General features: G+C 39.6%; 1 protein-coding gene across 2 annotated transcripts in view; it reads right to left on the reverse strand.

Annotated features, from left to right (window-relative positions):
- The window catches only part of erbb4b (erb-b2 receptor tyrosine kinase 4b), a 285517-nt gene that overhangs the window by 76463 nt on the left and 194612 nt on the right, over positions 1 to 14442 (reverse strand). For both annotated transcript variants that reach the window (XM_084023790.1, XM_084023789.1), the window contains exons 8-12: positions 11785 to 11898; positions 11332 to 11458; positions 10434 to 10507; positions 5842 to 5932; positions 3464 to 3663 (exon numbers count right to left, since the gene is read on the reverse strand). In XM_084023790.1, the coding sequence (XP_083879916.1) occupies positions 3464 to 3663; positions 5842 to 5932; positions 10434 to 10507; positions 11332 to 11458; positions 11785 to 11898 (606 nt within the window). The remainder of the gene's footprint in view (positions 1 to 3463; positions 3664 to 5841; positions 5933 to 10433; positions 10508 to 11331; positions 11459 to 11784; positions 11899 to 14442) is intronic.

Genomic DNA, 14442 nt, shown 5'->3' on the forward strand with positions numbered 1-14442 from the left:
AACAGGCCTCTCTGAGGTGGGTTTATGAGAGCACAGATGAGGCTAATAACTATGCACTTTCTGGCCCAAGATTTGATCCTTTGAAGACATCCATCCATCCATTGTCTACCGCTTAACCTGTATTCAGGGTCCGGGGGGGGGGGGGGGGGGGGGCTTGAGCCGATCTCAGCTGTCATTGGGCGAAGGCACCTTTGAAGACATATGGCACAAAATACCTTTCTACCTCATCTTTGAATCAAAGGCCACTCTAAAAACGTCATTATGAAACCCTGACATTTTATTGCTAATAAGGTATCACTCAGCAGTAAGTTTAAGGACCCTGTCATAAGCTCTGGGATTCCCTTTCTTCAAATATTTGCCCTGATTAAGTTCTAGTAGCTGAAATCTTGTCACTTGCTTTGGACCAAAGTCCTTTTTTTCTACAGGCAACAACTTTTCATCATGTCAGACTGTCTTGTTTGCACACCATGATTATCTAACGCTTTACGTCTGACAACATTCATCTGAAGCACTTTTTCAGTCAAAAATCTAAGGAGTTTGTTAGTAACAGTCTTCACGACCAGACTTTAAGTTGAGTGACAAATTATAGCTCAGTTAAACAAAATTAAGCAACTTATTGCATGGTGTACATATTTTTTCAAAACTGAGTAATTTTCATCCAAGGCAAAAACGGGCAGAGTAGAGCACACCACCCTGTCAAGACAGAATATCATTAGCATTCAAATCCACAGAAAACTGCAAAAAAACAACAACTCTAGTGTATAAATGTAGAGCGAAGATAGTTTTGGGCCTTAATGGGGGAGCAGAAATGACTAACTTAGAACTTCAACTGATGAAACTTGGAAGAGTGGCTCGTGCTGCCTGGATGAATGAGGCTACGAAAGACCACGCAAACAATTTTGCAAACTTGTTTAAGCATTATTCAACAAAAATATGTCATAGGACACAAAACAATGGCGCCAATAGAAATGTACTTCTTGGAAAATTGGTTGCCTTGGTCTCAGGTTTCTCTTTGAACCCAGTGACATCACTGCATCACAACTACGCACTCTTGAATGAATAAATAGGCACACGCAGACTCTTTCTCCTCTGTGCTGTCCCGTAAGGGTACCTGGGTTGGTGCACATGCAGCGCCATGTCAAGGAGAGCTGTTGGTGCTTTCAAAGTCACTTGGGGGGGGGGGGCAGAGAGAGAGAGAGATTGTGTGTGTGTGTGTGTGTACTTGTATATCTCTCTTTGTGAGGACATTTTTGGAAAGTGAGGACATTTTACATGGTCCTCACTTTGTGTGCGTGTGTGTGTGTGTGTGTGTGTGTGTGTGTGTGTGTGTGTGTGTGTGTGTGTGTGTGTGTGTGTGTGTGTGTGTGTGTGTGTGTGTGTGTGTGTGTGTGTGTGCATGTGCATGCCCAACACTAAGCCACTGCCCAGGGGAAAGGAGCACATGAACAGTGAAAAGGGGCCAACTCAATAATGCAAACACTGACTCATTAATGAATGTATACATAAATGAATAATGTCTTAACACTTGTGGCAGTGATATTATAAAAGCTCTCCCATTTTTAGGGACACAATGTTTGTCTTATCACTTCAGATATTTGGCTAATTTATTTGTTTTCTTATCTGAATGCTTCTACAGGTTAAGTAGTCTTATTTTGTGGGATTACTGTTTTTACTTGTCTTTAGAAATTAGTGAGATAATAATAATCCCACTCAAATGACAGACAGAGAACAATAGAATGGCGTCTTTCTACTATTATGTTCAGCATTGATACTGCCTTCTGCAGGAGCACAAGTTATGAAAAAAAGCCTTTTTTTTCTCAGCCAGAATACAGTATATTAAAGTGCTTTAGCAGATATGGCAGATTTCACTTCCTCTCAAAATAATCGAGTTGGAGCATTGATCTAATAGTCGGAGTGTTGTCTAAAGCTGAATTTGTGTCAGGTCAGCAATTCCAAATTCTGTCAAACTACAAGTGTCTGAGCCTTCTGTTCCGGAGTAAACCTCAAACATATTTCTGCATTATCTTTCAATCTGAAACCTATTTATGAACATGAACACATCTGTCGAGCAAGAAACAAGAAAATTCTCTCGATGATGCTCGGAGACTCACAGCTGATGTTGAAGGCAGGACCGCATTGCAAAAAATACATCACAGCTTTTAACAGTGAGTGATGACTGTTAAGTGCTCCCATTTTGGTTTCTGCCTTTCACTTTATGAACCGAGTTTTTACACTGGGTTTGAGATTCCAAGGCAAAAATGGGAGAGTAGCAGAAGATATTCAGCCAGAGTTAGACACAAAACAAATTTAGCCTCATTCACCAAACGTTTTTAAGAATACATTTCTTCTTAAAACCCACTTACACAGTCTTTACCCAGATTCTGACATTCAATGTGTTCTTATTTGTGATATTTGTTCTTGGGTAAGAACAGAATCGACGCACACTCAAGAGCACACTTTTAATGCTGAGATGTTTGGGCAAAATAATTGTTTTTTAATCAATTCTAATGCTAGTAAATTTGATGCATTACATTCCTGCATGAGTACCACCACTTTGAAGTTTTCCTACATTTGGAGTCCTATGCTCCACCCTTTAGACTTCAATTAGGGCGTTTCATTTTCTGTGTGTACACAGGGCCCTGTAGTCTCATGCCCTTTTAAGGGGTATGGCCATTACCAATGCTAATTAGGATGAACTGGCACATGCCTTCAAATAATGAGGAAAGTGGGATTTACCATAAGATCATAGGCACGAACAATTCTAAAGTTTAAGTTGAATCTACTGTAGTTATTTCAAGAAACTTTTATGAAAAAAATGTTAGAAGACATTGGTAAATGACGCCAATTAAGTGTAAGTGGCTCAATTGTTGGGAAACTGTTTTTTTTTCTTTTTGTATTGGGATTGTAAATTATATTGAATTTGTTATCTTCATATATATATATATATATATATATATATATATATATACCTCTCTGCTCACCCCTCCCTTTCCAAGCGTGGAACTAGGGTGGCCTTCGGGTAACGTAAAAATACAAAAGGCTGTCAGGAGTGCCAGGGTTGTGCTTCAACAAGGTTGACCACTCTCAAGGTGACAAAAACACAACAAATATTCCAGTTCGTTATACACCAAAGAAAAAATAGTAATTAATGATATATGATTATATTCCAACTCTGCCAATATATCCCCTGAAATCCTGCACAGTGTATTTCAATTAAGGTTGAAATAAAGTATAAGAGCTGTCATTTGATGCGTTTGATAACTTCAGATGCTTTGCATGCTTCCAACTACGGTACGTAACCAAACTCATCAACATTGCAATTCAATAGCATGTGTCTTAGGCCCCTGTGCCATACTGAAGCAAGGCTAACAATTTTGATGGACCTCCACTTCTGTTTTTCTTTTTTACAGAAACACCTGGGATTTTCATTTTTGATGTTTGTGATGTCTGGGTATTAACTTACAACACTTCTGTGGGCTTTGGTTGTTGCGGATGAGAACCTTCTGGTTTGTAGCACGGAACAGTCTTGTCCAGTTCACAGTGTTATAGTAGCAAAGCTGGCTGTTCTCTGCAATGTGGACATTCCCGGCACTGATCTCTCTCAGGGACTGAAGCTGCAGCGAGGAGATGCCCTGCTGCTTTAACACCAGCAGGGAGATCCCACTGAGAGGGAAGAACGGGTGGAGGTGAGAGAGGGGAGGGCAGGAAGAGAAGGGATGCGGTGTAGCAGGGAGGGGAAAGGGTAGAGGCAGAAAATAGGGATTAATTAAAAAAAAAACTTTTTTGTCACATTATCACATGGACTGTTTATGAAAGTTCTATTTGTCTCTCATAATAACAATAAATAAATAGTAATAGTAGAAATAGTATTCTTTAACATCTTTAACTAAAACCATGGGGTTATGTGAGGTCAATATCAAACACATGCATACACAGTAGTTCCCCACTAAATTAGGATTAGTATAACACAGTAACATAGCAACATATATGTGCACATGTTTGACCCTGTTCGTGCAGCTTGGTAAAATCCAAATGATCCAATTTAATCCTTGAATATAATACAATAATACAAAACATATACATATGAAGAGATATAATTTCTTTGGCCTATACAGCAATTCACAACAGCAATTCATCCTTGAAATCAATTCATCTAAGATTTAAAAAAAATGTGCACTCCATTATTTAAAGTCAGATCAAAATCATTTGGTCAAGTTTTATCTCATTTTGATCTACTGCTTTAAATACATTATCAATGATCAGCCTTAGCCATTGAGTCAGATTGGGATGGGAATGTGCTGGATTGCACTAGAAAATCCAAACTGAACGTTCAGGAGGGTGAGGCTGCTAAGAGGAAATCTCACATTCAGTAAGTTAAAGTACAAATATGTGGAATTAATGGGGAGACAAGTAGCAACATTCCTATGCGGTATGAATTTGAAGAAACCCTCCACCACCAGAGTAAGATAAAGGCTACGTAGTCATCATCATTTCATAATAATGTGATGTGTGATTACTAAATAATGTTCCGTCGAGAACCTTTAATATTCTAGTATCGAACTCCAATTAATACACTGCATCTGTTTAATTCTTATGTTATATTTTTCTTTGTTGCCACAATTAATTATATGCTGCTGCAACAATGTAACTTCAACAGATTTTTTTCAAAATCGTTCTACCCTCAAACCTTTCTTTTCTTCTTTAATTTTTCAATGTTCTCACCCTTCCCCCTATGCCCACTTGCACACTTTAAAAATGACAGGAGGCCGGTCGGGTGTCAGAGCCATCAGAAAGACAGAGAGTATGCAGGATCAAGCATAGGATAAAGGTTGGTGGCAGACTGTAATTTGCACTGCAGCCTGCTGTTTCCATCTGCAGGTGGATGACACAAAGCGAGCACACGCACGCACGCACGCACGCACGCACGCACGCACGCACGCACGCACGCACGCACGCACGCACGCACGCACATCCCACAGTCTGAACTTTGTCATCAGCCACGCAGACACTCACTGTATTTTTGTCAAATGTCAGAGCATATTTTAGAGAACCTTTGAAGAATCACTAAAAATTAAATCTAAAATCTATACGGTACAAGCTAATGTTAGCCATATCTCTTAGTTTAGAAGCATAACCCAACAAACCACATTTACTTTGGTTTGCATTCAAATTATTGGAATATATAAACCAAGTTGCTTAAATGCTCATCCAACTGTTAGATGCCATTATTAAGCAATTTATTCTTGTCCTGGTTTGAGTGTTGAGTGTGAGACAGCGTTTTTTACAGCATGTCATATCCTCTATGCACCACCTATGGTTGCATGTTGTTACTGTACTTACAAACTTGTGTTTTGTGTGTCCTGTGGCCTTTCTGACCTCTAGTAGAGCTTTATTTTTATATACTGGGTCCCCATATGTTTTACACATGATACAGTACATAGGTGATGTGATAACAAGTTCAGTCAATGGTTTCACACAATTCCACAGCAGTTCTCCAACATACATGACGTAGAATACAACACGTTTCAGTGTGCTTTACTCAATGTAAATCTAAAGGAAACTCAACAGAGAATCTTTAATCATGTACAATGTTAATGGCATTGTCTCTGATTTAGTGGGATAATTTAATACGTTTGAAAAATCCACATTCCTCAAAGATGCCACTCTATAGAAAATAATTATGTTTTGCTACATCTTTTGGTTGCCACTAAATAAAAATACAACTATATATTAATTACCGGCTTGCTCTATTTGAGGCAGTGTTCACAGATCTATATATAAATTACACTCACCCTCAAAAAAACATCTAATCGTAAAACTATTATGTTCTCAGGCGTGTACCTGTAGAGCGCTCTTCCCCCAATAGTTGCCAGGTTGGAGAAAACACTCAGGTCTGTCATGTTGTCGGGCCAAGACTGGATGTTCAGAAAGCCTAAATGGGGACACAGACACACACGGGTTATACTGTAATGAGTCACAAGTTCTGAGAGACTCATATCCGCTGCCTATCATATTCTCTATTTCTCATTGTGGCGCTATTAAAGTGAGTCGGGAAAGTCGGCATCTCTCTGGAATTAGTAACATCTCAGGAGCACAGTAACTACAACACCTTAGTCTCATCCTGAAGCCCAGCGCTTCAAAGCCAGAAAAAAGGCAGAAACTCCATAGAGGAGTTTGGTGCCACCTATGATGAGTGTGAAGTGTGATAAATCAATATTTCTGCATTTCCTTTATCTGCCTCTCTGCTGTTGAATCATTTAAAAGATTAAATGAATAGCTGAGAGGATGGCTGTGGCTAAGATTTTCAATAATGGATTCAGATATTTGAAATATTTAGTAGAGAATGGTAGGGGTGTGTGTGTGTGTGTGTGTGTGTGTGTGTGTGTGGGGGGGGGGGGGGGGCAACACCAGAGGACAACAAAACAATTAAATGATACTTTTAGACCCAGGAATATTGCACAAGGAGAAGTCAAGGCAAGAGATGCGGAGGAAGAAGGTTGCAGTAAGAGAAGTCCGAGTCAATATAACAACAAAAAATGCTACAAATGAATTTGTCAAAAGAAAACATAGCGGCCACAAGCTGCTGATGTATTACCTTCTTGACAAAAGAGGAAGAAAAGGAGGTTTTGCATGGTGAGGAAAAACCTGATGGGCAGTGTAGTCGAATCTCCAATAAATAATCATTTTTTGACTCCATCATATTCAACCGTGTTTCCCTCCCACAGGATATATAAACTTCTGTTTATCCAGATAGGGAAGGGAGGTAAGCAGAACTGTGGATAAGAATGCCGCTCATGGCCTGTTGACAACAACCACACCTCTATCAGTTCATGGACATTGTTTTGTTTGTTCTCTCAATCCCAGGTGAGCAGCAGCAGGATCTGAGCAAATGTTTGTTAAGAGTGTTTGATGAAAAAATGAGAAAAAAACAAGTTGGCTGATTGTGAATTGGGAATTACACAAGGGATTATGCAAATTGAGCTGGATTTGATACGCATACCTATTGTTCTTATGTAAGAGCATAATATTTATGTCCAAACAAGTGGAAAAAACAAAACAAATAAATACGACAAAAACATTTTTTAAGGAATGAATCATGGGTTGTTTTTCTGTATAATATAATACTCTTTATTATGTTATTTTCTAGTGTAATCCCTTTCCCAGAGAATATATAATTTGTTCTACCATTATAATAAAATAGTTATGGGGATACATTCTGTCATATAATGTGATTTTTATACAGAATCCTTAAAATTGATTGCAAGAAAATTGTAAAATCAGTTTTGATCTTTGTCCATGCTGTTTATTGAATCTCTCTCCCTGACCTCATGGTGTTTCAGGAAGCCAAGGGCCTCTTAGCCCAGAGGCAGCACATTTGTTCGTGTTGTACTTGTCGGTACTAATTGTCTGAATGACAAGGCCTGCAGTGCCATGGGCGTCATGGGATGTGGGAGCCTCCATATGAAGGTAATAGGCTGCTGCATGCCGCGTGTTAATGTACTATTGGGCTCACATATGCTATGCATGTAAAAGGAAGGTGCAGAGTCTATGCATACACTGGCCTCCTATATATTCACAAGTAAGAGTTACTTATTTACTTAAAATACCATGGTTTTCCTCAACTGGATACCAACTCGCATGGCTGAGGTTCATTGACATGGTGGTCAACACTGTGGTGAGCATCTGTACCCTGTATCTGACATTTGTCAAAGCTTTTGATTATATTAACTCCATGTTTTTTGTTTGAGGTTGTGTTTCAATGTGTATACATTTGGCAAGATATCTTATACCCTAGCCTGGGCCATGTGTTCTTTTATTGCGATGAACTCGGGCACTGTAGTTCGTACTTAGCCAGAAAGAATGGAAGGATTAACCACAGCATTGTCGGTTTTGGTCTTTTTCATGCATTTGCTGACAACAAAAAAGCACAGCCTCCCTAATGTGTAAAAGGATAGATACATCTTACATCGTACAACTGGGAGAAAGGATATTCCATAGTCATGTAGTATGTACATGTAATGTATGGACATTCATCTAGGTGTGATGGGGAGAATGCATTTAGGCTAATCCATTCTGTCAGTGCCTTCAATGTCAATGTCAATGACATCACCAAGCAGCGGTTCTGCAGAGAGCCGCATCAGTGGCACACCAATGCACACGGCGAATTACAGCACAGAGCCACTTAGAGGAGAAGGCCATGAGCTCACAAGCAAAAGGTTAAGAGTGCTTAAAATTGTGGTGATTACATTTACGCCACAGCACTGAGAAACCCAATTACCCAAGCTAAATTGCACAAGTTGACTGCCCACTCCTTGGGTGAAACCAGAACTGTTCATAGGTCTTTGTAGATGCTGCAAAATAGATGCTAGAGTCCTCATAGAACGAAAGAAAGAATGAAATTTTTTTTTTTTTTAATTCAAGAGAGAGAGACAGGTGTGCCTGTAGTGTAAGATGAGAGCTTCCTCCTACACGGCTCATTTGAAAGCTGAAGCAGTGCCAGTTGGGACCTTTGGGGTCAGAGAGGCAGGTTGGCTGCCTCCGTCAGAAGTCACGTAATCTTGGCAGCTCGGAAAGATGACAAGCTGAGCGGACACACATTTATTGTTCGTCCCCATCACCTGCTCTCAAACTATCACGAAACAAAAGAGCAGGAAAGACCAAAAATGTATTTGGTAAATACAATATAGAATTACAATATTGCAACTATGTTCATTCTTCATGTATTAAATTCAGGTTTTATCCAGTTTATAAAAATGCTTTAAAATGCACCGAGGCCTGGTTTTGTCCTGTTATTTAAAAGGCAGAATGAAAACATTCTGTGCATTTCACACAATCTGAACTCGCTTAATCATCAAATTTTAAATTAGAGCCATTTTAATCTCTTCTGTCTTGCACCTTTTGCATTCTAAGCCACAGTCAAGCCCAATCAAGATGTATTTCATGATTTCTTACAAGATTATATAGATTTATTGCTTTTGTCATCTTGTTGAGTAGATGTCTTTCTGTTCCCGTCTATTCTCTTTGTTTCTGTTTTTCCTCTATTAAATCCTTTGACTTGTACTTGTGGCAAAAGGATGAATCCTTTGTTGTATCCATCAATGAATTGCAACATGTTGGAAAGATAATCACATCCAAACCAAGCGGATGTGATTCAGGGGGGCTGACCTATACAGATGAGCTATCATTGACTTCTGCCATTTCTGGGACAGAAGTTTGGGGTTGGCTCACTCGATGTTAAACTATGGTTTTCACTTTAACAAACCAGATGCGATCGTACCACTAACGTGAGCTTTGAATCACATTTAAATCATGCAGAAAGCCGCCACAAAAACATGAACAGTATAATTGATTAGGTTGTAAAACATTACACAGGCATGAATCAGCTACTACAACATATATCCTTGCACTTTAATTATTAACCTATATATTACATTCTCACAATAACTACCATCAATATATATTAATATTTGCTTGGCATCAGTCAGCCAGAGATGCTATCTATCTACTGCATCAGACTTTAAGCAAATTTATGTATTTTTCAGTGTGCTATTTTGTATTCCGAGCATGACTATAGCAGCAGAAAACTCCTGGCTTTGTAAAGATAATGGAGTAATGTCTCCCTGAGCAGAGAATGAATTTGCTCTCTCTTTGTGTGTTGTAATCCGAGCGTCTCCCTGCTTTGACATAGTTCAGTTGGCCAAATGTGCCACCGTTCATATGGTGGTCACCGCTGATGATGCCACTCCGACCGACAGCATCATCGCGGAAGCGTAGCACCCCACCCTCCGGTTGGCCCTCAGGTAAACACTGTTAGCTCTGTCATTGATGTGTCATTGTTAGCACTGTTAGCAGCGAACTGCCGGCTCAGTGATACTGTTTCATAAAGCTTTTGCTTTTGGTTAACCCCCAAAAAATGTCCCCAACAATATTTCAACAGCTACATTTTTCTCATTTCAAGAGGGAGAGTCACATCGGAGATACAGGGTTTCTCTCAGATGGCATTGTCAAATGTCTGGGCTGGAAAGATGACAGCGTACATGCAACTCAGAAGCGGTGATGGCATAGGGGAGCTGGAGGATTAACGATGCGCACCACATGTTCGGGATCTTTTTCTTCATGGTGCGTGAAGAGAGAGCTGGGACTGTGGGACTCAAGGCTAGGGACTCCCCGAGGGAGAAGCAGCAGAGAGACAGAGGAGATTGAAAGACTCATCTGATATTCATCTTATGCTGCAATGTCTGTCCTTGGTGTGGACAGTCCCAGGGGGAGGGGGGGTAGACTTGAACAAATACACACAGAAGCATCGCATACATACACACTATATATGGCACAAAAGCGCAAGAGCAGGATAAAACTAAGAGTAGATTGTTTTGTTTGCTTATTAATTTGTATGTATGTGCAGAGACGCACGCTGTGTAATTGATACTGCTCACCTGTGATCTCCCGAACGGTGCGGAATACATTAAGTTTTTCTGGGTCCAGAGCTTCGATGTTGTGATACACGTCCCTGTGAATGATAATAGGAGATCAGAGCAAGACAGCCAGAAGATCTTAGCAGCTGCAATCTACATGCTTCTGAATCAAAGCAATGACAAATGCTCTACGCTCAGCCAGATGTAGAACGTGACAATTAAGATTTTCAGATCAAATCATTAAAACACATTATCTGTGTCGTATGTGGTCGCTAAAATACTTGTGGATGATTACTTGCATCATGCATACATCCAGTAAATCCATCCACACATAATATATGTTTGATTTTTGTTTGTTTCTCCAGAATGTCACATGCCACATTCCTTCACACTCCTTCTTACACTCAAGGCACTTTGTGCATACTCACTTCCCACTTGCCACGACTGACACTGGCAATATTATTTATATTTGTTCAGACGATTAACACTGTGCCTATTTTTATTTATTTTTAAGGGCTTTAAGGCGACACTCTTATCTCAAACAATTTACATTAAAAGTGGAATGTGTAGAGACACAAACCTCTCCTGACCATTAATGTTTGCAATATATGTGGACCGATAGGTATACATGCTGAATGCATTTGCAAGTCTTGATTAAGTTGAGAGAGAAAAAGAACATTGCTTAAAGCAGTCGTATACATATATTTTCATTTCATTTTATTAATTCTTAGAGCAACTTTTAGTAATTCCACTTCAGGTTTTATTGATTTACATATTTTTTAATAGTGTCAGTCCAGGACTTCGTCAATGAAAAGCTATACTCTTTAGACGTAACACAACATGTCCAAACATGAACCTCAGTTCCACTATTTCACCTTCTCTTTTATCTTCCGATAAGCTCAAGGCTCTTAACTCTCACCCTTTGATTCCGGTGATAAGGAACACCAGGTTGCCGTTGATTTTGGTGCAGTTGACAAATTTGTCAATGTTGCTGGAGTCCACTGTCTGAGCCGCCTGCAGGCTGGCTGTGCCAATGCCATCACACGCTGGAACACACAGTGAGAAAGTATTAATTTGCTTAAATGCATTTATAATTCTAACCCAAAACAAATTAGATTAATAGGTCATTTTTTTAAGGAATATCATTATATACTGATGCTGTGTGTCAAAAAAAAAGAAGAATGTGCTTGTTTATAACGATTAAATGCATGTCTCAGAATTAATGAGGTAATGATGATTGACATTTGAATGCAACACACACACTTTGCATGCCAACAATTATTTACTCAAACCACTTCATAAATGGCTTAATAAGTGGAAACTTATTTAATTACTGATAAGTTACATATTTAACATATTTTTTATGGTTTACCTTTCGGGCAGATGTCCGTACAAGGAATACACATCTTGATGCGGTTCTCCTCCACCTCCATCTTGTTACTTGGGCACGCTCTCACACAGGAGCTATGGTCTACCACGAAGTTATCTGAAAAACAATTCACCATAAATGTCAAATACAGATGCCAGCTGTTTGTCACAAAGGAACATACAGTAAAATAAGTGCCATTCGGTGTAGGCAATCACGTAACATACTGTGGAAAGTCACCTTCATTCACTTTGTCTGACAGAGGCTGGATTGTATTAAAGCAGGGGTCTCAAACTCAAATTGGCTTAGGGCCGCTGATGGTATTGTCATCTGGGCCATGTCAACATTCTGCGTGGCTCTTTTTACCCTCTCCTCTCCCTTATACTTCTCATACTGCTCTCCGTGTTTAGACGAGTAATGACGTTTGATATTGTATTCCTTTAGAACCAACTTTTTCATTGCATATCAGGCACGTAGCATTTCCACTGATCTCCACAAAAAAATACTGCAATGTCCATCTTTCTTGAAACAGTCTGTGTTCCCAGTCCACCTTTCTTTTCTGCTTGGAAAGCCACATATTTGCTGTTTGTGGCAAAACAAAGTAAGCGACAGCCCCGCGCACTTCTTTGGAAGAATGGCGCAGTCAAGGCTGGGCATGTGCAGCACCACGACCTCTGCCCTTTGCCATTGTATTGCGCAAACAAAATACTTTTTATTTAACTTTTTTAAACAAATATAATTGGGTTTTTATTACAAGGGGTAGTTTAAATTGACATAAAAATTGTATTAATAAAATGATTTCATGATAAATTTCATGATTTCGTAATATTTTTCACATCCATCCTGGGCAGGATGGAGAGGGGGGATGGGCCGGGTTTGGCCCGCGGGCTGCCAGTTTGAGGCCCCTGTATTAAAGGGTCAACTTTCATTTTTTGATTTCATTAGAATGCCAACTAAAATATTTATTGAAATTTCTTGTAATAATAAAATCCATGTTAAGTACGACGGCATATTAGGGCCACTGTGAAAAAAAGAAAAAACGGAGCGTTTGCGACTTTATAAAGTGGCAGATTTGCAACTTTATTACGATGCTAACAACCGGCATCTATGCTAGCTAACTTCCCATGAATGTCACATTTTTTACTAATTAATACATCACAACGTGTGACAATGCCTTTGTGAATATCGTAATAAAGTAGCCAATATTTTTCTCCGAATATTGCCCACCTCTCTCAGCTCCGTTTTTTTTTCTACAGTGGCCCTAATATGCCATGGTATTTTACTAATTAGTGAAATAATCACTGAAGTAAAACCATTTTCACATGTTAACTGTCTACTGCTCCATTATTTTTATATTTTTTTTATTCGACACAAGTTTATTTCTAAATTCTCGTCTCTTACCAGTTGGAAGGCCAACCCACATTCTAGGAATCTTACTTTTGGTTTTGCACAGGAAACAGCAGTCTCCTGGGTGAAAGTCCTTTCTTTATTTGACCTATGCAACACCATTTTAACTCAACTTTTGAAGACTTTCTTGCTTCTTCAGTCCATTATCCCACAAACTAACTTTCAACATCCATGGTTTGCAGAAATGTACAATGCAAACATTGTTTCCTGGCAACTGGGCTGCAGAACTGAACATCTAACACAAAGAAAGAAACACTACATTTTTTGCTACCCTTTAAACATGCCTGAAATATTTACATGACTATGACTTTCAGTGTTTCCCCTACCATTGTACAGGCCTGGCGGCCCGCCAGGCCAAGGAGACCTGCCGCCAGGCCCAAAAAAAATCAATATACCAAAAATAAGCCACCTATCAATTCATTCATAAATCAATAATCATTTACATTAGGAGCGCCTCCGCGCAGCACAGCAGACTTGCTCCGCAAGACGCGCGCTCCCGCTACGTTCTTCTTCCGTGTACTTGTCGCTTTCTACTTTGAAAACACGGAACGTTGACACTGTATTTTGATAAGCTGTTGCACTCTTCAGACTCGTGGTGTGAGCGGAACCGGTCAATAGGGTCCATAATATTTATTTTATTACATTACATTATTATTTATTTTTACATAATAAAAATGCCGCTGTGTGTCTCCGTCCAAAACCCGCTGCGCTCGCGCTGCCTGCTGGCACAGATCCGCTCGTGCGCACATGCGCTGATGCAGGTCGAGTGTTGTCGAGAAATATAAGCAGAGACGGCGCTCCTTAAAAATAACATCACGCCATGTGTGTGTAGTATTAGGACGTGATGACGTATGTACAACCGGCCAAAGCCCGTTTGCCCCCCCTCCCCGGGGGGGAGGATTGTTTTTGATAAGATGTGGAACTTTGAGTTAACTGCTGTTGAGTAAACCTATAACTTATATTTTACTTGATAAAATAAGACAATATATGCACTCATATGTCGTTGTAGTGTTTTACAGTATCTGTAGCTATTAATGTGATGCTCATCATTTTCCAGACATATTTTTCTGGACCCTGATCATTTCCATCAACCAGCACCTTAATAAGTCACTCTCTCCTTGTGATCTTGAATACACTCTGGTTGAACAAAAATGTTGAATGCAAATATAATAATTGCAGAATTGCAGACTGCTTGCTGTGCCACCTGACTTAATCCAACTGCACCAATACACCATCCCACGCGTCTCGTCTGTTTAG

The sequence above is a fragment of the Eutrigla gurnardus genome, assembly GCF_963514095.1.
Source record: "Eutrigla gurnardus genome assembly, chromosome: 12".
NCBI classification, from domain to species: Eukaryota; Metazoa; Chordata; class Actinopteri; order Perciformes; family Triglidae; genus Eutrigla; species Eutrigla gurnardus.